Here is a 22,395-nt window from a genome sequence, read left to right on the forward strand (position 1 = left end):
TTAACATGCAGCGTATTGATTATTTTTCATTTCAATGAATTTCTGATTTTCCTATGTATATCTACTTCAAATAAAATTAGACTTGACCTATTTTTATCTATTGTCTGTGACTATCCTGCCAACCAATCATCAATCGCCGAATTTTTTGACAATTACTGACAATTCAGATTGACAACTATCAACTATCTGACGGAAGGAAAGGAAATTACTGCATGAGTTTTCCTGTTTCCGACAACATTACTGAAATTCTAATATTCTATTACTTATTTGGTTAATATAAGATTGTTTATTGCTTTAGTAAATAAAATAAAACAAGATAAATATGTCTTACAATTACGAAGATCTCAGCATTGGAGGTGTGTAAACATACCATACATCAAATTATTTTCATTTAAATTACCATGAGCAAAGGTTCTCTTGTATTGTAGATAACGTAGTTAACTGAATAAAGAAAATCCTGAATAAATTAGACTTGCCTTGACTATATTATATTCAGACCAAATATACATAATTATTGCTTATGTTCGGTTGCAATGTTTCCTTTTATTTTCATTAATAACTTTACGTTTTTCAAGCAAGCAACGAAATAACAGTATGTAATAAAAAATACTACCTTAGCAAATATTCACTAAAACTTTTTTGTAGTGTTTCTATGTATTAACTATTCATTAGTATATTATCAGCTCAATAACACTTAAGATTTTTTTTTTTTTCAGAAATAAAAGACTTGATGCGGCAATGGCGGGAGAACAACGAGCGGCGCAGCGAGGACGTGATGGAGTTCTGGGTCGCCATCATGGACGACATCAACAAGCTCGGCAATGAGAGTGAGCCACCACTCAACTCATCATAATTCATTGTTATTTCAAACAATAGTAACAAACATGTGAAGCCCCGTCTCCATATCGCGCGGCAAGCTATTGAACATTGGCAGCCAATGTTCAATAGCTTGCCGCGCGATATGGAGACGGGGCTTAACAGAACATTTACAAAATACCAAAACTTTATTGCTAATACAGGAACAGTAATCCTACAGCATGTAAATGGAGAAAGAAAACAAAGTAGTAGTTTATTTGTTTTTTATTCAGTATGGCATAATGTTGAATATGAAAGGCCCACTGGGCAAATGAAACTCAGGAAAACAAAGAAAACGATGGGTTGACAACATCATAGCAATTGCAGGAAAGACTTGGGAGAATAATGCTACCGACAAAGAGAAATGGAAAAAGATGGAGGAGGCTTTTACCCTTAAGGGATCACACATCGTGAAAACATAACAAAAGAACAGTCAATTTTTAAAACGGATGTGCAAGAAATATATATAATAATAATATAATAATGGCATAATGTTGAATGTAAACAAAAAAAAGTCAGTATTAATAGGGGATAGATGCCTCTCTATCACTCTTGCATATTTGAGCAATAAAGAGGTAGATTAACACAATTTCGATTTCTGCGTTTTGGCCATTTTCATGCTTGGCTTTGCACAACTTACACAGCATATTTATCGTACAGAATATGTGATCCTGGAGCAAGTGCTGTACGCGGCACTGGACACCCACACATACAGCGTGTCCAAGCAGTGCATATCCATGCTGAAGCAGGAGTTCCCGGGCAGCATGCGGGTCATGCGCTACAAGGCAGCACAGCTAGAGGCAGAAGAGAGGTCAGTCCCGCATTTTCTCATTGTCCCTTATGCAATCTATCTTTGTTTAGGTTATCCACTTATACAATGAGACTGCATGTTAACAACAGAGAAGGAAGAAGCCAGACAACATTTGTGCAATACTGGGCGCCTGGCAACTATGCTGGGTCAACCAATTTAAATTTTTACATCCACAACACCCGTCTGAGAGGTCATCACTTAAAGTTAGAAAGGCATAAGTCCCACAGTAACCCATACAAACACTTTTTGAGCAACCGAGTAGTGAGGGCTTGGAACAAACTTCCTGAAGATGTGGTCTCAGCACAAAATGTGAACCAATTTAAAAATCAACTAGACAAGCACACCTATACATCTACTTGTCAATGACAACTATCAATGATTACTGGATACAGGCAATATCATTTGTCACAACTGCCTGCCTGCTTATAGAATAATAATAATAATAATTATTATTATTAGAATTGGCTAAATTAGAATAAGTAAAGCTCACCGTGTGGTGGGTATGTGTCATCACGCTCCGGGATTTTGGGCCATTAGGGTCGTAGATAAATTGGTTGTTCAATAATTACGCTATAGAATTTCCATTTTAGCAAGAACCCTAAATGGCATAACAATCCCGTGTGGTGACTGTACATGTACTAGTGTTGAGTCGCTCACTCGTGAGGCACCTCATTTGTACCACTCATTTTGTTAATTTGTCGCAGTACTTCGTACCGCAAAAATGTCTTACTTCACTCCTCTACTCATTTTACTCATTTACTCGCGCGCATCACATTAATCTGAGGTGGTAAGTTAGTCACTTCTATATAATAACTAGCGACCCGCCCCGGCTTCGCACGGGTAACAAATTATACATAAACCTTCCTCTTGAATCACTCTTATCTATTTAAAAAAACCGCATCAAAATCCGTTGCGGGTCGCTAGTGATTATCATACTTAAAATTATATCAAGTAGCAAGGAGTACCTACTAAACAATCTAACAATAAAAAAGTGCTAAGTTAGAACAAGTTTCATAAAAGCAGCAAATTAAGTTGCTATGTGGTATGTAGGTACTTTGTTCTTAGTTTGATTCTAAAATTATCTTTCTCCTAAAAGTTCTATTTTTAACCTCCAGAATTGCACTCCAATTAAATATTACTATTTATTTATTTATAAAGGAAGTGATGCACACATAAAAAAAATTGTTGCTGTTGGAATTAATGGAATACTTAGCCGATGCTGAAAATATGCTAGTACCTCACCTCATTTGAAGTAAGACATTGTAACACCTCTAATCCTCCAATAACATAGTTTCTAATTCAGTATCTATTTAACCTAAGAATATCTTTCAGCAGACATAGAATTTAACAAGATTTTTATTTATTGGTTTGTGAGCTGTATTTATTTTTTAAGTCTACAATAAAAAAGCGGCCAAGTGCGAGTCGGACTCGCCCATGAAGGGTTCCGTATTTAGGCGATTTATGACGTATAAAAAAAAAACTACTTACTAGATCTCGTTCAAACCAATTTTCGGTGGAAGTTTACATGGTAATGTACATCATATATTTTTTTTAGTTTTATCATTCTCTTATTTTAGAAGTTACAGGGGGGGGGGACACATTTTACCACTTTGGAAGTGTCTCTCGCGCAAACTATTCAGTTTAGAAAAAAATGATATTAGAAACCTCAATATCATTTTTGAAGACCTATCCATAGATACCCCACACGTATGGGTTTGATGAAAAAAAAAATTTTGAGTTTCAGTTCGAAGTATGGGGAACCCCAAAAATTTATTGTTTTTTTTTCTATTTTTGTGTGAAAATCTTAATGCTGTTCACAGAATACATCTACTTACCAAGTTTCAACAGTATAGTTCTTATAGTTTCGGAGAAAAGTGGCTGTGACATACGGACGGACAGACAGACGGACAGACAGACAGACAGACATGACGAATCTATAAGGGTTCCGTTTTTTGCCATTTGGCTACGGAACCCTAAAAAGAACACACAGATTACAAGAAAAGACATGAATGCCATCTGCATCATTATCTGCCATCAATGTTTGGGATTGGATGACATATTTCGATGCTGCAGGTACGAGGAAGCCCTGGAGCTGCTGGACGTTATCATCAAGGCGGACGAGACGAACGCGGCCGCGCGCAAGCGCAGAGTCGCCATCCTCAAGGCGCAGGGACTTATAGTCGAGGCCGTCAAGGAGCTGGTCGACTACCTGAAGAAGTGAGTCCTTGTTCCACTACTGCTGCATGCCAACTGCTGGACGGTAAGTGAAGAGTCGCCATCCTCAAGGCGCGGGGACTTATAGTCGAGGCCATCAAGGAGCTAGTCGACTACCTGAAGAAGTGAGTCCTTGTTCCACTACTGCTGCATGCCAACTGCTGGACGGTAAGTGAAGAGTCACCATCCTCATGGAGCAGGGACTTATAGTCGAGGCCATCAAGGAGCTGGTCGACTACCTGAAGAAGTGAGTCCTTGTTCCACTACTGCCGGATGCTAACTGCCGGACGGTAAGTGAAGAGTCGCCATCCTCATGGAACAAGGACTTATAGTCGAGGCCATCAAGGAGCCGGTCGACTACCTGAAGAAGTAAGTAGGTAGCTTTGTATATTGCTTGCGTTTATTTAATAATCTTACTTTAAGTTGAGTTAGTGCAACCGACTGCAGCTTGTCTGAATGTCCTCCAGGTTCATGTCGGACGTGGAGGCGTGGCAGGAGCTGTGCGAGCTGTACCTGCAGGCGGGCGAGTGCGCGCGCGCCGGCTTCTGCGCCGAGGAGCTGCTGCTGCACCAGCCGCACAGCCACCTGCACCTGCAGCGGCTGGCGGACATCCGGTACACCATGGTGAGCTGACCTATGCGAGCTGCCAGCCTATTATGGATAGCTTTATCCATCTTTATCCACGTGACAAAATAACTCTCACTGTTTAACACCGTGGGAAAGAAAGTGACGGACACCGTTTTATCACGCTGTCACGTAGACAAGAACGACCATCATATCCGTACTGGTTGTTAAAGGTTTTCGGAATAGGGATGATGACACATGTTGAATTTTATAACAAAATCTAGTAAAATAGATAGCGAACGAGCGATTTATCACAATAATGTGGATATTAAAATAAAATATTGAAAAATTACAAAATTACGGGACCTGAAAGTTTCAAAATTTAAGTTTTTTTTAACTTCCAAAAACGATAAAAGTAAGGGTACCATTCGATTCCTTACATTTCATCCAAAAAATATTGTATGGCGACTATATACATAAACGCAATATTTCACCGACAAAAACGCAATTTTCTTGTTTTACCCATACTACAAGATAGGCGATGACGTCACGGCCTCTGGCCGTTTTGTATAGGGCGTTTCGCGAGTGAAGTGCGACTGTCGGACTTTGACTACAATTTCTGACTTTTCTGTTACTTTAATGCGACGGGTCCCATATAGACATTTGATCCTAAAAACAAACCCGATCGATTGATACCATAAAAAAATAATTGTCATGTAGCCTATTGGTGGTGTATTGCCATCTGTCTCGGGTTGGGGATAGATAGAGTCAAACCAAGCTAAGTCGGCAGCGATTATGATAGCACAGGCTGTGCAAGTGTTATTTTTAAACTCAAACTTCTATGAAATTATGATGTTTATGTTTACTTGCACTGTCTAACTTAGCTTGGTCTGACTAGACAGATTGGCAGAATACTTTTTATTGCACACCTCAGTATTCTCAGTAAAAGGTACAGCTTCAGGAAATACAATTCACAAAGGTAGGAATATTGATTATAAATAAAATTGTTGCTACAACAGCAAAAAATTTTTGGCAAACATGGAATGTTTCTTCGTGCTTTCATTGACTGTTCATTATTATACTAATTTCAATGACAAAAACTTTTTACATTTGACTATACTTCGTTTTTTTAGCATTAGAAAGAAGGTAAGCGATCTTGACATGTATTTTTATTAAAACCGGCCAAGTGCGAGTCGGACTCGCGCACGGAGGGTTCCGCACCATCAACAAAAAATAGAGCAAAACAAGCAAAAAACTGTGACCCATCCAAGTACTGACCCCGCCCGACGTTGCTTAACTTCGGTCAAAAATCACGTTTGTTGTATGGGAGCCCCACTTAAATCTTTATTTTATTCTGTTTTTAGTATTTGTTGTTATAGCGGCAACAGAAATACATCATCTGTGAAAATTTCAACTGTCTAGCTATCACGGTTCGTGAGATACAGCCTGGTGACAGACGGACGGACGGACGGACGGACAGCGGAGTCTTAGTAATAGGCTCCCATTTTTACCCTTTGGGTACGGAACCCTAAAAATCACCATTGCAAAATAAGTCACAGCAAATATGTTAGAATTATAAATCATATACTTTTACATTGTTTTGCTTTCATAAGTAATATAAACTATTTTTTAAAGCGTTTTTCAATATTTTTTATTAAAAAGACACGTCAAGATTGTTTACCTTAATTCTAATGCTAAAAAAAACGAACTATATAACATAGTTTACATTATACAGTCACGCTCCGTGATTGTTACGCCATTCTAGTTCTAGCTTAATTTGACATTCCATAGTGTAAGCAGGGCCGGATTAACCCTAAGGCAGAGTAGGCAACTGCCTATGGGCCCCGTCTCGGCTAGGGGGCCCCGCCTCGGCTAGGGGGCCCCGGCGGCCCCGTGCGCGCCAAAAGAAAATGTGTTTCATATGGCCAAAATTCATAAATATATTTTTATGGTACCTACTTATACCTAATGTCCAATATCAGTTTCTCAGACACACAATCATCAAATGATTATGTAAATTATGTTATTTTATAGCTTTTAAAGTCTGTAAATCGAGCTCGAATTTCAGGCTCCCGAGGGCCTAAAACCTCATTAATGAAACTTCGGCCCACCGAGTAACTCTTGTATGACACATATATTATTGTTGAGTAACATTTGACGATTGGTTCGTATCAGAGCGCTGCTTTCTTACAGCTCGACCTTCGGCGTAGCTTTTTAACAAATATAAACATTGATTTCAGAAGCTTAGCCTTTTGCCTCGCATGAAAGCTCACCTCGCTGGTTATAAGTACGCTTCGCGCTTGTTAAGTATGTGGTTGTGGTGATTGCTGAGCTCGACCTTCAGCCTCACTTTTTACCTCAATTTTTGGTTCCTCTACCAAATCTCTTCTTCAGCTTAGCCTTTGGCCTCGCTGCGCCAAGCTCGGCCTGCGGTCTCGCTTTTTAATACAATGGACATTGGTTGGCGTCTGTGATCTAGCTGAGCTTACCCTGAAGCACGGCTTTGACCTCGCATGAAAGCTTGCCTCACTGGGTAATTTCGGATTTTTAGGCTTTTTTAACACGCTTTCACAATTTTTTCACAAAAAATTTCGCGCTCGCTGCGCTCGCGATTTTTATTGCTTTTCCGATTTACCCTGTACTTATATGCTAATTTGACTAGTTAATGAATATCAATCATTTAAACACATGTAAAATATTTATTATTACGTTAATTTTAATCATGTGGCTCGTATGGTCGGACAATCGCTGTTCAGCCTCGCAAAATATTTAACTACTTATTGAGAAAAAAAGAACTCTCCCCACACTGGACGCAAGGAGGAATCGGTAAAAACTAATATAAAAAACCTTTATGTCCACGCAAGAGCGAAAATTAGACATCGTTCAGCATGTTCGGATCGGCTCAACCGACACCTGAAGGTTCTCATTACGCAACCGCAAACTTACTTCCCTGTACTGAACAACTGAACTTATGTATGCAGAATTAAAGACTGTAAGGGGGCCCCGAGCATTGCACTGCCTAGGGGCCCCGACATGCTTAATCCGGCCCTGAGTGTAAGTATAGAAAAAACTATTTATCTAGGACCCATGATGGCGTAATAATCCCGTGTATATGTTACATAAGAAAGGCCGCAAAAATATCTGACACGATCTTATTTGTAGAGCCATCCATCAGAGCGTGTCACATATTTTTGCGGCCTTCGAAGAGAGACATAATAATGCAACCTGCAGGTGACACGTTGGTGGTACGTTGTTTGTGTATTTATGTATAACATGTATCTTCTAGGGCGGCATGGAGAACATGGAGCTGGCCAAGACGTATTACAGCCAGGCCGTGAAGCTCAACCCGGACAACATGCGGGCGCTGCTCGGACTATTTCTGGTATGCCACTATGTAACACCTAACCACAGAATAAGTAATAGTATAATATTCGGATTACCTCGCCCGCGACAGGCCGCGACATGAATGTGTGCGTAAGTCGCTCTACTGAGATTCCGGCAGGATTCCGTCAGAAACTCAATGACGCGTGTACAGACGTGCCGCGCACACATATAAACGCAAATCATTTTTGATGTATGGCGTGTCCGCCCTGTGACCTAACTATAAGCAGCTATCAGGTTCCTTGCAGCCATACATATAGAGATTTGTTTGGGTGTATTTGGGTTCATAATGGGGTAGTGTTGCGGTCGTGGCCCACAAATGGTCTCGCCGGAACGATAGCCGACATTAGAGTTAGCATTATGCTGAGGCGGGATTATTTCGTGGTAAACTATATACCTTGTCTAATACATTTTTATTTCTAACACAATACGCTTGTATGAAACGTAGTTTGCCATGAATAAATCATTTTTGATATTTTTTTGTAAAAACGTCGACAAAAGTCGGTTTGACAATAAATACCATTTAGATTTAATTTTTATTGTAATTATGCATACAATAACTATAATTAAGGGTGCTAAAAAGACACAAATATCAGTTTTCAATTATCCTACGTATCACTTGCATATTATTATATCCGGGCCGTAATCTTATTTTTCTCAAAAATGGACGGCAAAGTCGACGTTGCCGGTCAAAAAATTGGTCGCGAAGTGCGTAGTTTATGGTCTGTCAAAAAATTAAAAACATTGCAGTCTCGATTTCGGGACTGCAATGTTGCATACAAATTCCATTATTTAACGAGCTCCAAACTTTTTAAAAGTTGAAATGGCCATATCAAATGAAGGCATAGGTCCAATTAAACAGCCAAACAGATGATCAGCACTTATTATTATAATGTTGGTACCGCGACTATTTAGGTGTCTCAAATAGGTTGGCGTATTTTCAGCAGAAAAATACACTTCTTTTTTTTTAAAGGCGGCAAAGCAAATATTTTTAATGGTTTTACTTTTTTCTGTGACAATTATACCGTTGCTCCGGTAAATAATTTCTACTTCTTGCACCATTTTTGAGAAAAGCACTATATATGACTCGGCTGGAAGGCTACTCGCTGGCTTCGGATTCAATTAAACGGACTCCCAAGGTCGTCCGTTTAAAACGAATCCTCAGCCTGCAAGTAGCTACTTCCGAACCTCGACAATAATGTACTATTAATAGGTTAATTTAAAGAATAATTCGTTTATTTCGACAGGCAACCAACAACTTGCTGAACCACTACAAGTCCTCCGGGAGCGGCGGCAAGCGGCAGGAGGTGCTCAAGCTGTGCCAGTGGGCGCAGGTATGTTACAACTTTGAGTACCAATGGTCGCGGCGACCAATCATTTCTTGTCGTCATTCTGTCCCGCGAGGGGAATATATAGGTGCCTAGGTAGTTCGTCAGGAGGGACCTCAAAGAACTTAACCGAGGCGACGAGTTCCAAGAAAAGAGTTGATTTTACTATAAAATTTAAAATAGTCGGAACGGTTAAAAGATGAATGAAACGGATAAAAAGCATTTTTTTTCACCACATGGGTGGGAAGGGGGAGGTATAGTCGCTTAGGAAGGAATGCCATGGCTGTTGCGCCATTGTTTAGACCAGGGATGTTGCGAATATCCGCATCCGCAACCGCGGAACTTCCGCATTATTTTCAACATCCGCATCCGCATAAAATCGATGCGGAGTTTAATGCGGATGTGGAACAGGTCGGTACAGGAACGTCTTAGCATCGGCGTAAGTGCTAGACTGGTAGGTAATTTAGTCATTAACCAAAAAAACCTATTAGAAATGAGCAGTCAAGCGCGAGTGGGACTTAATGTACGGAACCCTTGGAACGCGAGTCCGACTCGCACTTGGCCGGTTTTTTTAAATAAAAATTACTAAAATGTAATATTTGATGTTTTTTATGTACCTATCTTGACATCCGCATCCGCGGATGTGAGCCTTTAAAAATCCGCATCCGCATCCGCGGATGTCAAAAAATCGGCATCCGCAACATCCCTGGTTAAGACCCTGACGTGTTGCAGGGCCGCGCCGCCGCCGCGCAGCAGGCGGCCCGCGGCGACGCGCATGCGCATGCGCACGCGCCGCTCGCGCGCTCGCTGGCCGCGCTCGCGTTAACAGACTAACATACACACACACACACACACACACACACACGGGGCTGCCCCACCTACTCGATCAAACTGATGTTTTACTATGTGGAATATATGTACCAGTTTCCGAACTAACATCCTCCTCGGGCCCATCTTTGTGCAGTCGATGTTGACCTTCGTACGTCGCGGTTGCGACGTTAGTCTCATGTTTTACGAGAGTTGACAAACATGCTTGCGAGATCGAACTTTATGTCGGATGTGTTTCCGTTTGTCCCCACCCCGCGTAATCGAGACGGGGACAGATGAGAACACGTCGTATCTCAAAAAAAGTTATTGAAACTAATGGTACCTAATGTGTCATTCTATGGAACTTGGTAACTATGTAAACAAACCGCCATATTGAAATTGTCTCTGAATAATGAATTTACTAGTTACTTTTATGGGTGGATCAACAATTTCTTGTTGTTATTCTGTCCGGTCAGCCAAGAGACAATAGTAGCATAGTTTGTTAGAAGACATTGTACACCACCTTCTGACGCGCTTGGGTCTACCAATGGAACCGACCCTCAATGGAAAGGGTTTATAATGATCACTAAAAAGCGTGTTTGGTGAATTTAAATGCCTAAAAATCCGGTTTTAAAGAGTGACCCAGGAGAACGTAACCATGGCAACGAGTGACAAGAAAAAGTTGATTCACCCTTATTTACATAGTTAGCGAGTTCCATAGAATGACACTAATCATCGACGATGTAAAATCTGGACATATGCCACACGAGTCCCCATACTGTTTAAACTCCCCATAATTATACATATAAATTAATAGAAATTGTGAGCCAATTCGGGTATAAAGTAGATATAAAAAATATATATTTATTATAAGAGAAACCTAGAAATCGATGGAGTCGCATCATTCCTGCCAGATTTTCATTATCAGCACTGAACAAACCTTTCCAATAAGTCAAATCTTGTAGATTCCATCGATTTCCTGGACTGTTGGTAGGAAATAAGTTGCAACATAAATATGTATATGTAAGAGTATATTAAACAATAAAGGTATTAAGTGACATCTGCAGTCTGGTTGTGTGTCTGCGTCAAGTAGGCGGCCAGCTCCGCCGCGCGGCGCTCCTTCCGGGCGCGGCGCGTCTCCTCTCCGGAGTTGAAGTACTTCTCCCTGATCACAAAATGAGATTGGTGTTAAAAAAAAAGCGGCCAAGTCGGACTCGCCCATGAAGGGTTCCGTATTTAGGCGATTTATGACGTATAAAAAAAAACTACTTACTAGATCTCGTTCAAACCAATTTTCGGTGGAAGTTTACATGGTAATGTACATCATATATTTTTTTTAGTTTTATCATTCTCTTATTTTAGAAGTTACAGGGCGGGGGGACACACATTTTACCACTTTGGAAGTGTCTCTCGCGCAAACTATTCAGTTTAGAAAAAAATGATATTAGAAACCTCAATATCATTTTTGAAGACCTATCCATAGATACCCCACACGTATGGGTTTGATGAAAAAAAAATTTTGAGTTTCAGTTCGAAGTATGGGGAACCCCAAAAATTTATTGTTTTTTTTTCTATTTTTGTGTGAAAATCTTAATGCGGTTCACAGAATACATCTACATACTTACCAAGTTTCAACAGTATAGTTCATATAGTTTCGGAGAAAAGTGGCTGTGACATACGGACGGACAGACGGACAGACAGACAGACATGACGAATCTATAAGGGTTCCGTTTTTTGCCATTTGGCTACGGAACCCTAAAAATACCTTCAACAATGTATAATTACTACAGACGGCTGGACTGAAAGACGATAGTGTCATTTAAAAAAGGTAGTCTTAAATCGATTCGAGTGTCTAAACTTAAAGCAAATATTTGAAACAGTACTCAGTAGTGACATATTACAGCTTTGAGATTTATTTAGAGAGATATGGTCACTTAAAAATGTGCGACGCCAGTACGGACCTTATGCCCCCCACACGAGGTTCACCTGAAATTGTGGACGCTACTGTCGGCCTCCCGTATCATCTCATAAGTGAGCAACCTTCTGGCAGTGAGCCGAGACAAACCTCGCTCGGAGCTGTCGGCCTCCCGCCACGGCAATACCGACCTTACGCCCCCCACACAAGGCTCACCTGAAGTTGTGGACCCCTCCGTCGGCCGCGACGTCCCCGTCCGGCTCCCGTATCTTCTCGTAAGTAAGTAATCTCCTCGCGGTGAGCCGAGACAGGACTTGCTCGGAGTTGGCCACCAGCTCGAGGCACGGGTGGGACGGCAGCCGGTCGGGGTTGTATTCCGCTCTGAAATCGTTAAGTAACCATCAAAACCGGCCAAGTGCGAGTCGCACTCGCCCATGAAGGGTTCCGTATTTAGGCGATTTATGACGTATAAAAAAAAAAATACTTGCTAGATCTCGTTCAAACCAATTTTCGGTGGAAGTTTACATGGTAATGTACATCATATATTTTTTTAGTTTTATCATTCTCTTATTTTAGAAGTTACAGGGGGGGGACACATTTTACCACTTTGGAAGTGTCTCTCGCGCAAACTATTCAGTTTAGAAAAAAATTATATTAGAAACCTCAATATCATTTTTGAAGACCTATCCATAGATGTACACGGACACGTATGGGTTTGATGAAAAAATTTTTTTTGAGTTTCAGTTCGAAGTATAGGGAATCCCAAAAATTTATTGTTTTTTTTCTATTTTTGTGTGAAAATCTTAATGCGGTTCACAGAATACATCTACTTACCAAGTTTCAACAGTATAGTTCTTATAGTTTCGGAGAAAAGTGGCTGTGACATACGGACGGACGGACAGACAGACGGACAGACAGACAGACATGACGAATCTATAAGGGTTCCGTTTTTTGCCATTTGACTACGGAACCCTAAAAACGTCAGCTTTATTCGAAACAGGTAGGTATATATATTATGTAATGAGGAAGGGGAAGTATTGTGATCAAAATCGAGAACCTAGGCGGAGGGGGAGAAAGGAAAATCTACTTCAATTATTATTGACATGACAAGAATGAGAAGTCACGCTCTCTACTGGATCAAACCATGGTTTTAACCTCCCCTTGTTAGGGTTGCCAGATGGTCTGGATTTGGCGGGATTCTCCCGAAGTTTAGCATGTGTTCCCGATTCCCGACAAAGTGGAAATTGTCCCGAAAAACAGCTGCTCATTATAGAACAATAATTTCAAGTTCCGAACTGTCGTCGAGCGAGAGAGCGACCCGTGTCGAGCGCGTCAGCGTTATAAAAACGTCTATGGGCAGAGCAGCTGACGTAGTGCCAATAATATAAAATATCGTTGTTTTTTAATACAATTACTTTAATTTGTTTATTTTTTCCCGACTTAAGTCTCAAAATCCCGAAAAATTTATATTTTTTCCCGATAATAGCGCCTTTCGATCTGGCAACCCCACCCCTTGTGCCGGGATTAGTGTATGGTTACCGGAGCAGCGGGTACCAGGCGACGAGGCGGCGGCCGGGCGGCAGGCGGCGCGCGGCCGCGCCCAGCAGGTCGCGGTACAGCTGCGGCAGCGCGTACTCCACTTTGGCGGGCACGTGCCGCGCTAGGTGCTCCGCGAGGAGAGTGTAGTCCTCCTTCTCTATGCCCACGCGTTCGGTCGGCTCGCGGATTCCGTATGGGGCTGAAAGAAGAAAATATACTAGTAGTTCGCCCCGAACTGAGAACTCGCGTTTCGCATAGAACTGTAGTTTAAAAATGGTAAATTAAAAAAATATATATAAATGTGTAAGCCGAGCACTTTCATTTGATACCAAACTCGACCATACTTTCTTGCAAAAAAGATGACCAGAATAGCAAGACCCCTCTCAAATTGCTTTTTGGCCTTCTAAGCTCTTCTAGCTCAATAACCCCTTGAGCGAGCCTGCTCATAATTTAATGACTAAAATATAATGCCCTCAACTACACGTTTACCCAATTTCATTGAAATTAGAACAAATTTACTTAAGTTATTGTGTATCAAACTATCCTCTGATAGTTCAGCTTAAAAACATTGAAATGCCGGGACGTGCCCCTAGCCAGCCGCGTGTCCCAAGTCGAATGTAAGAACTTCGCTTCGCTTCGCTCGCTCGTTCGATAATGGTACCTACATAAAACATTCGTCGGGCGACTCGGAGCCGAGTAAAACTAGATTCTATCGGTCCGGTTTCTTCACGATGTTTTCTGACTGATGCCGAGTTGGAAACCTTGGAAGTACTTACGGTCGGTAATGACGGCGTCCACGTGCCACCCGGGGCGCCACAGCGGGCGCGAGGAGTCGCTCACCAGCACGTCCAGGAACCGGGCGCCGACGCCGTACTGCTGCATATTGGCGCGGATGCTCTCCTCTTTCTTACGGACCTGGAGAAAAATCATTGCTTTTATGATGTTTTCAAACCCTCATCCACTTCAGATGGCCTACCGCGAACACCGAACTCGCAAATTGCGGGCATCTTTCTCTTTTATTACTCCAACTAAGCCGTAATTAGAGTGGCAGAGAAAGATGCCGCAATTAGCGAATTTCGGTGTTCGCGGTTGGTCCTCAGGCGCAAAGTACCTTCATATCATATATGCATCCTACTGCTTCCTCTTATCATAACTTTTCCCACAGCCCCAGATGATAAGGCCATATTATCAAATCGTTTACTGCTGAACATAGTAGGTGTAAAACTTTTATAGGCAGTAAAAAAAATGGTTGTGTCTAGCATCCCTACAATTAAGACCTACTTGGTAAGTAGTAAAATTAACTACCTCTTGACAGTGTAAACTATACATTGAAAATACATAGATTACATAGGTAAATCAAGCAACATTAATAACAAAAAGGTTTTATATTGATTTAAACTAACACGATTCTCACTCATACTTTTATAACGTGAACGTCAGGATGACAGGACCATGATGGCTCCAAGATGGATGTTACTCCAAGATTTAGTACCTATTTAGTACTATTTGGTACCTGACATCAAATATTTAGTACCTCAATAGAAATCGAGAAATATTGAAAATAAAGTGGCCAGCCATTCTGACGTAAGGTCGACACGACCAAGTCCAGTTCCCCTATTTGAAGGCGTTATATCGAATCCATCTTTTGACAAAGATTTAGTACCTAATTAGTACCTTACGCGATTAAGTCCCGTGGTAGTTATAAAAGTAAAAAGGTTTTAGGTGGTTGCCATAGATACCTTTTGTCCGACGCGCGTGGGCCTCGTCCGCGCGTGCAGCATGAGGTAGTCGATGTCTGTGCCGTACACATACGCTGCAACATATAGCTCATTGTTTAGCAAACCACTCAAATGACACTGCAAGGGCCAATGGGACGGGAGAACAAGGCATATAGAGATCCCAATCCAGGTACAAATTCCGTGAAGCACTTCCTACTGGGCGATAACTTGAACTGATTAAGATTTAAGAGGGATGTATCATAAAGCCTCAATTGCCGATCCAATACACTTCCTGAAAGGGAATTTGTGAAACCTGATTTGTAAATAATTAAGCGAGTATTTTTAAAGTGTATTAGGTTATGTGTGTAGAGTACCTCCAAAATGAGCTGCAGCAACCAGGAGAGAGCCAGAACCGACAAAAGGGTCCAGCACTATATCTCCATCTCGGACTTGTGCCTGATTGGCAGCTAGCAATGCTAGCGCAGGATCCATGCTGGTGTTGCCGATGAATGTGCGCTTCTTTAAGGAGTGCTGCTGGATCAGGTCACGCTGCCCATCTGCTACCTTGATAAAAGTGTTGTACAATCAATGGTTATAATTATAATCAAATCAAATTAGGTGTTCATAAAATTATTTTTAGTTATTTTTTATTTTTAAAAACAGCCAGGTGTGTAGAACTAAGTAAGATGTTTGTTAGATGAGTCGAAGCCCAGTCAACTTTGGGAACCATTTAAACAAATGAATTTAAGTATTACAAGACAAGCCTTATTGAGCCCATATACCTCAATCTATTTGTTTAATATTGTCCCATATATTTATTTATCAAGTGTTAGGTTTTGAAATAGTTAAGTGCATTTGTATCTATACAAGAAACTTACCCATCTCCCAAAGAACAAGTCTTCGGGCTGCTCGGGCACATTGTTGGGGTCCAGTCCGTAGAACTCTATGTAGCTCAGCACTGTGGCTGGGTTCTTCAGCTTCACGGGGCCATCTAATGAAAGGTAATCAAATTTCTGAAACAGTTCCATTTAATTTTAGTAAAATAGTTTAGTTTGCCTGTAGATTATACATATTTGAATTTTTTTAAATTAAGTTTTAATCATTTCAATCAATTATGGTAGATTTGATAAAACACTATGCTTTTAAGCAAACTGACTATTGTTTTATTTTCACATCATCAGGGGATTTGTATTTAATTTTATTTGTAATTAAAAAAGTAGTTGTACAATACAAACCTCAATTTTCTCAACTTTCTCCTTCATACTAAAATGCTTGCAGAAGGTCTCAACTTCCACTTTGAAAGACTTGTCCACCGGCCGACACGCGTCTATCAACCCACTGGGGCAAATATCTTGGTCACAGACTCCATTTTCCGAACCCTCTGAAGTGATCCACTGGTGTGTGCTGTTCTGCATGGCTCGCTTCAAGTTTTGATGCAGCTGCGCCTCGGTTTTGGCTCTCGACCATAATTCTATACAGTTTTTAAGAAGCACGGATCGCGACGCAAGTTTTCTGACGCACTCTTCCGAAGGCACTTCTACTACCCAGTAAGGTTTGACTTCACATGGTTTTTCGACATATCTGATCGGAATATTGAACATGGACAGCAAACTTTGCATTTCCTGTAATATATTGCAAAGGTATTGACTGAGATCGGCAAAAAATAAAAAAGTTTTTAAACAAAGGTAAAATAACTTACAGCGTGCCGAAAATCGACGTGTTCCTGAGCGAACCATAACAAATACCGCGGCCACATTTTTCTTAAATGCATTTGTAACTTCTCTTTAGCATAAACACTCCTTCAGCTACATTCTATGCACGTAAATATTTGAATTAATAAAAGTAAGTTTACCCAACACGACTCACGAAGTCACGAATCAAAACATAACCTCAAATACTTTGACATTGACGTTTCAGAAGCATGTTTTTTTTCTCTATTAAGCAAGACTGGGGAACGTTTTCTTTTTCCGTTGATAATAATAATATAGTTGGTCAAACTAATTTGTCAGTCAGTAAGAACCAGGAAAACTATAATCATCCTTTTCTTTTGGGTGCTAGTACTAGTGTAAGGCAAAGATAGTATGATTCTCTCTGTTTATGTTTGAAATGAGACAGTCCTTTGACAAACTATACTTGCGTGAGCAATTTCCTTTACTCAAGCTTAATGCACCAGTTATTCGAGTATGCAAACAGTCAACCACGCATGCCATTGTGTTCATGCATTTGGTGCAGAAACAAGTCAAGATTATTTTTATAAGGTCTAGTCCAGTGTCAAATTCTGTATTGGTCTAAAGTCTATTTTTTTTATTCGATAGACTGAATTCGGTGAACATGAAATGTCATTTCATACTATTAACTGTCATTTCAGTCTACCGAATAAAAAAATAGACTTTAGACTTCCAGATTGGCCATACAATCAATAAAGACATCCAGAACCATTCGCTTCACACATTTATTAAAAATAAACTATATCTATTTAACAATAGGCCTTATCGCATATCTTCATCCTCCTTTGGCTGTATATTATCCGGTTCCTCCTCCAGCAGGTCCTGGCAGCGGTCGTGCAGGAAGTCCTGGTAGGCGTCCTTGATGGAGCCCGAGCACGCGACGTAGTGCCCGCCCGAGTGCTCCGCCACCACCGGTTTCGTGAACAGGCTTATTAGGGATTCGGACATTTCTGGAACACGTTATAAATATAGGTTAATAGTGTTAAATTCCAATGGAGTGGATAAAGTAGGTATTTTCGCCATTAATTCTAATGCACCCCCGCATAAAAATGTGTATTTAGTGGTGCTAAGTTAACAGTTTTGATGACTGTACACGCAAGAAAAACTTATTAAAAAGCGGTAACAGACTACCGTACCGCACCGCGACCTTGGTTGGTGATTGGTCGCGGTACGGTAGTCTGTTACGGCTTAAAAACCTCCTAAAATGTGGGCTTTATCGCTCATATTGCGTAGATCATTTATAAAGCTTTTTTCTTTCGATTATTGCCGATTCTGCGCCGATAGGTATGGGGAGACCTAATGTCCCCATCATAAAAACGAAGGAATTGATTGGTACCTCGGGCTAATTATAAAATTCGGCTCAGTATATTTGACGCTACTATCAAAGATAATAACATTAATAACGCACTTTTCAGCTTATGAAAAATATAAATAAATGACTTTCTTCTCTTCTCTTAAATTTAAAATTACCCTTTGGTATGATGGAGTCTCCCTCGCCGTACACATGCAGCGAGGGTAGGTTGATCTCCTCGTCGTAAAAGCCCTTGTGCACCAGACTGCCCGATCGGAACCCTGATGCGAAGATGGCGAAGTTGAATGTGTACGGTAAATCTGAAAAACAAACCTCTGTGTGAACAATCTTTCGTATATGTAATTTACCTACCATAATGCTTTGTATTAGGGTCCTGAATTTGCTGCAGGCAAAGTATTGTCACGTATTGAAGAGCAATATTTGAGTCCACGACCCTCAGACCCTCAGCGTGGTCTCGAAGCCCAGCGTCGGCCCGTCCAGACACTTGCTACTCTGTGTATAGAAGCGTCCTTTATTATTATTATCTTATTATTTTCGGGGGCCCTTACGGATACACTTCGACCCATAGGGATCTTTTAGAAGCGTCCTTACATCCCTTCTGCTGCATGGCGGCGAGCAGCCCCACGAGGCAGGCGCCCTGCGAGAAGCCCATGAGCCCGTGGAAGGGGCCGTGCTCGGCCACGGCGCGCTCCACCACCCTGAGGGTGGCCTCGAAGCCCAGCGCCGGCCCGCCCAGGCACTTGCCGCTGAATGTGTTGTCTTCCGCGTTGAACCACCACGACCGCGAGTCTGCGTAAAGGGATGACACATGACTAATTTTATAAAATAATCTATAGTTCGTTTTTTTAGCATTAGAAAAAAGGTAAACAATCTTGATGTGTCTTTTAATTGAAAAACAGGTTTTAAAAATAAGTCACGGCAAATATGTAACAATTATGAATCTAATACAATCATTTATATTCTTCTGCTCTCATAAGTAATAGTTACTGATTTATAAAAGCGTTTTTCAATTAAGAGACATGTCAAGATCGCTTACCTTCTTTCTAATGCTAAAAAAAACAAACTATAGTTATGGGTAGACAATTAGCAACATCATAATAAGATAGAAATTTAAAAAAAAAATTATAAAAAGCGGCCAAGTGAGAGTCGGACTCGCCCATGAAGGGTTCCGTATTTAGGGGATTTATGACGTATTAAAAAAAACAACTTACTAGATCTCGTTCAAACCAATTTTCGGTGGAAGTTTGCATGGTAATGTACATAACATATTTTATTTAGTTTTATCATTCTCTTATTTTAGAAGTTACGGGGGGGGGGGGGGGACACACATTTTACCACTTTGGAAGTGTCTCTCGCGCAAACTATTCAGTTTAGAAAAAAATGATATTAGAAACCTCAATATCATTTTTGAAGACCTATCCATAGATACCCCACACGTATGGGCTTGATGAAAAAAATTTTTTTGAGTTTCAGTTCTAAGTATGGGGAACCCCCAAAATTTATTGTTCTTTTTCTATTTTTGTGTGAAAATCTTAATGTGGTTCACAGAATACATCTACTTACCAAGTTTCAACAGTATAGTTCTTATAGTTTCGGAAAAAACTGGCTGTGACATACGGACGGACAGACAGACATGACGAATCCATAAGGGTTCAGTTTTTTGCCATTTGGCTACGGAACCCTAAAAATATAAATATACCTATCATTAAAAAATACCAGATAAAATATCAAAATTAAAAGTTTTTTTAACTTCTAAAACGTAAAGACACATAAAAAGCGGCCAAGTGCGAGTCGGACTCGCCCATGAAGGGTTCCGTATTTAGGCGATTTATGACGTATTAAAAAAAACAACTTACTAGATCTCGTTCAAACCAATTTTCGGTGGAAGTTTACATGCTAATGTACATCATATATATTTTTTAGTTTTATCATTCTCTTATTTTAGAAGTTACAGGGGGGGGACACACATTTTACCACTTTGGAAGTGTCTCTCGCGCAAACTATTCAGTTTAGAAAAAAATGATATTAGAAACCTCAATATCATTTTTGAAGACCTATCCATAGATACCCCACACGTATGGGTTTGATGAAAAAAAAAATTTTTGAGTTTCAGTTCGAAGTATGGGGAACCCCAAAAATTTATTGTTATTTTTCTATTTTTGTCTGAAAATCTTAATGCGGTTCACAGAATACATCTACTTACCAAGTTTCAACAGTATAGTTCTTATAGTTTCGGAGAAAAGTGGCTGTGACATACGGACGGACAGACAGACGGACAGACAGACAGACAGACAGACAGACTTGACGAATCTATAAGGGTTCCGTTTTTTGCCATTTGGCTACGGAACCCTAAAAACGAGTCGTCGCGCGAATAATTGCCATGCCGATGTTGCTCGCATCAATCGCATAATATTCAATTATTCAAAAGAAATAGGTTCAGACAGTAAGTATAGGTAGGTATATACCTATACAATACACCTAATAGCAATCAATAAAAGTTTATTATTTTATCTCCTACAACCAGGGACCATATAACTAGTAAATATATATATTTAAAAACAACATACTAGCTAATATACACACTTACAAATGCTCTACTCTTGGTGCTATGGGCGAGACAACTCATTTTACCTGGGTTTTGCATACAAATCATACAACAGTATAATGTATTGACTTGTTTTACCTTCCTCCCCTCCCCCCTCCTCGTGCAGCACTCGGTGCGGCGCCGACAGGAACGTGAGCTGCGCGTACTTGGCCACGGCTTTGCGGAAGGAGCCGATCTTGGCGCGGAACACGGCGCCGTTCTGCCGGTACCCGTGGAACGCCAGGATCTTCAGCCTCTTCCGCTCTTTCGAGTTCTCTTTAGCCTTCTCTGTTACCACTTCGCTCATGTTGGAGTTAGAGTTCTCTTCGGACATTTGCTCTTGAGACATCGTACGGTTTGTGGTTAGAAGCCGCTTAACGTACAGGTTATTTAGTTTCCGAAGGAAACTGTTGCAGATGCTGTTATATAGTGTTATACTGGCTCAAATGAAGTATTTAATTAAATAAAAGATTAAGCGTAGCCTGAGCAAACCGTGTCACTGTTTTGTAGGACCAGTACGGATATGATGGTCGTTCTTGTCTACGTGACAGCGTGATAAAACGGTGTCCGTCACTTTCTTTCCCACGGTGTTAAACAGTGACAGTTATTTTATCACGTGGATAAAGATGGATAAAGCTATCCATAATAGGCTGGCTGGAATTCCTTTTGCTTCTACAAGTACAAAATCATCTCTATTCAGTTTATATAAGGCCCAAAATGATTTTCCGATGCATCAAACAAATCCTCAACTTCAAAGCACAGCTTGACGTTTATGCATGTGTACGTTTAGAAATTAGTATTTTTATATATAGTAATAAAGTGTATTTTGAAGTAAAATATGAAAATAACTATAGTGTGTCAAAGGTCTGTTTAATTTCAAATAGCGATGTTACGGTTCGACTTCACAAACCGGTTCAAACCGAGTTAGGCCTGAGGGCCTACCGCGAACCACGTTCGACGTGTTGCCTCTCTGTCGCACTTGTGAATTCGTACGTAAGTGTGAAAGGGAGGCAACACGTCGAACGTGGTTCGCGGTAGGCCCTCTGAAGTCGACTAAACCGACGTGAGTGTACCGTAAGTCGACTTTTCGATTTGTTGCTGCGTCACTTTCGTTTGACATATTGAGGAAAGAGATGTTTGTATTGTACTAACGCGAATCAATTCCAAACCCCTAAGAAAAATGTTGCCATGCACATTGCCGCCATTATTGAGTCGAGTCTAACTCTCATAGAGTTAAGTCAAAACTTGGTACGAACAGGTAAAGTAAAATGAAACTTATTACATGAGTTTTAAGGTTCACTTTCGCATGGGCTTAATTAAAGAGATCGACTTGGCGGTAAACTTCGGTTCAGTTTGGCGGTTTCGCGCCGCGTCGCTTTGCGCGCGGCTTACGGAAATGTACGAATTCGCGCCGATAACTGACAGAACCGCACGAGACCTCACGCTCTTTCTTGCTTACTGTTATACTGCTTTCCCGTTTTAGCTTTAGCAATGAATGAAATTGTGATCTACCGCGCAACGCAACTAAATTATTAGGTACAAATGTTTCTAAGAATTATTTTGAGTCAAAGTTTTTGTTGTCGTGTAAAAGATGTGCTTTTTCGTATAATTGTCTGTATAGAAATTCTAGGCGCGACTTA

General features: G+C 40.7%; 3 protein-coding genes across 3 annotated transcripts; 1 reads left to right on the forward strand and 2 right to left on the reverse strand.

The window, feature by feature from the left end:
- The first annotated feature begins 202 nt into the window (after positions 1-202).
- LOC134655669 (ER membrane protein complex subunit 2-like) lies at positions 203-9,987 on the forward strand. Its single transcript, XM_063511110.1, has 8 exons — positions 203-356; positions 717-827; positions 1,516-1,666; positions 3,740-3,883; positions 4,348-4,504; positions 7,731-7,826; positions 9,073-9,159; positions 9,886-9,987. The coding sequence occupies exons 1-8, from the start codon at positions 323-325 to the stop codon at positions 9,985-9,987; spliced, it is 882 nt and encodes a 293-aa protein (XP_063367180.1). The 5' UTR covers positions 203-322.
- A 1,002-nt stretch (positions 9,988-10,989) lies between these two features.
- Positions 10,990-16,995, reverse strand: LOC134656625 (tRNA (guanine(10)-N2)-methyltransferase homolog). The gene is made up of 9 exons (XM_063512185.1): positions 16,832-16,995; positions 16,368-16,754; positions 16,011-16,145; positions 15,507-15,696; positions 15,154-15,227; positions 14,191-14,329; positions 13,415-13,613; positions 12,092-12,256; positions 10,990-11,125 (listed from the first exon to the last, which is right to left on the reverse strand). The coding sequence occupies exons 1-9, from the start codon at positions 16,901-16,903 to the stop codon at positions 11,011-11,013; spliced, it is 1,476 nt and encodes a 491-aa protein (XP_063368255.1). The 5' UTR covers positions 16,904-16,995; the 3' UTR covers positions 10,990-11,010.
- Positions 16,996-17,572: 577 nt separating this feature from the next.
- On the reverse strand, positions 17,573-21,258 carry LOC134656641 (esterase AGAP003155). The gene is made up of 4 exons (XM_063512201.1): positions 20,855-21,258; positions 18,763-18,960; positions 18,330-18,470; positions 17,573-17,809 (listed from the first exon to the last, which is right to left on the reverse strand). Exons 1-4 carry the CDS (start codon positions 21,102-21,104, stop codon positions 17,622-17,624), a joined length of 777 nt encoding a protein of 258 aa, XP_063368271.1. The 5' UTR covers positions 21,105-21,258; the 3' UTR covers positions 17,573-17,621.
- Between the last annotated feature and the right edge of the window lie 1,137 nt (positions 21,259-22,395).

This window comes from Cydia amplana, chromosome 2, assembly GCF_948474715.1.
Source record: "Cydia amplana chromosome 2, ilCydAmpl1.1, whole genome shotgun sequence".
Taxonomy (NCBI): Eukaryota; Metazoa; Arthropoda; class Insecta; order Lepidoptera; family Tortricidae; genus Cydia; species Cydia amplana.

Bases quoted from the DNA above. Each gene is read 5' to 3' on its own strand.
- LOC134656641 (XM_063512201.1), bottom strand. From the start codon at position 21,104: ATGTCTCAAGAGCAAATGTCCGAAGAGAACTCTAACTCCAACATGAGC. The intron at 18,961-20,854 runs GTAAAACAAGTC...CCCTTTACGCAG, and splicing joins GGAGGGGGGAGGGGAGGAAG to ACTCGCGGTCGTGGTGGTTC. The intron at 17,810-18,329 runs GTAATTTTAAAT...AACGTGTTCCAG, and splicing joins AGACTCCATCATACCAAAGG to AAATGTCCGAATCCCTAATA.
- LOC134656625 (XM_063512185.1), bottom strand. From the start codon at position 16,903: ATGCATTTAAGAAAAATGTGGCCGCGGTATTTGTTATGGTTCGCTCAG. The intron at 14,330-15,153 runs GTATCTATGGCA...ATTTTTCTCCAG, and splicing joins CCACGCGCGTCGGACAAAAG to GTCCGTAAGAAAGAGGAGAG. The intron at 13,614-14,190 runs GTAAGTACTTCC...TTCTTCTTTCAG, and splicing joins GGACGCCGTCATTACCGACC to CCCCATACGGAATCCGCGAG.
- LOC134655669 (XM_063511110.1), top strand. From the start codon at position 323: ATGTCTTACAATTACGAAGATCTCAGCATTGGAG. The intron at 357-716 runs GTGTGTAAACAT...TTTTTTTTTCAG, and splicing joins CGAAGATCTCAGCATTGGAG to AAATAAAAGACTTGATGCGG. The intron at 828-1,515 runs GTGAGCCACCAC...TTTATCGTACAG, and splicing joins CAACAAGCTCGGCAATGAGA to AATATGTGATCCTGGAGCAA.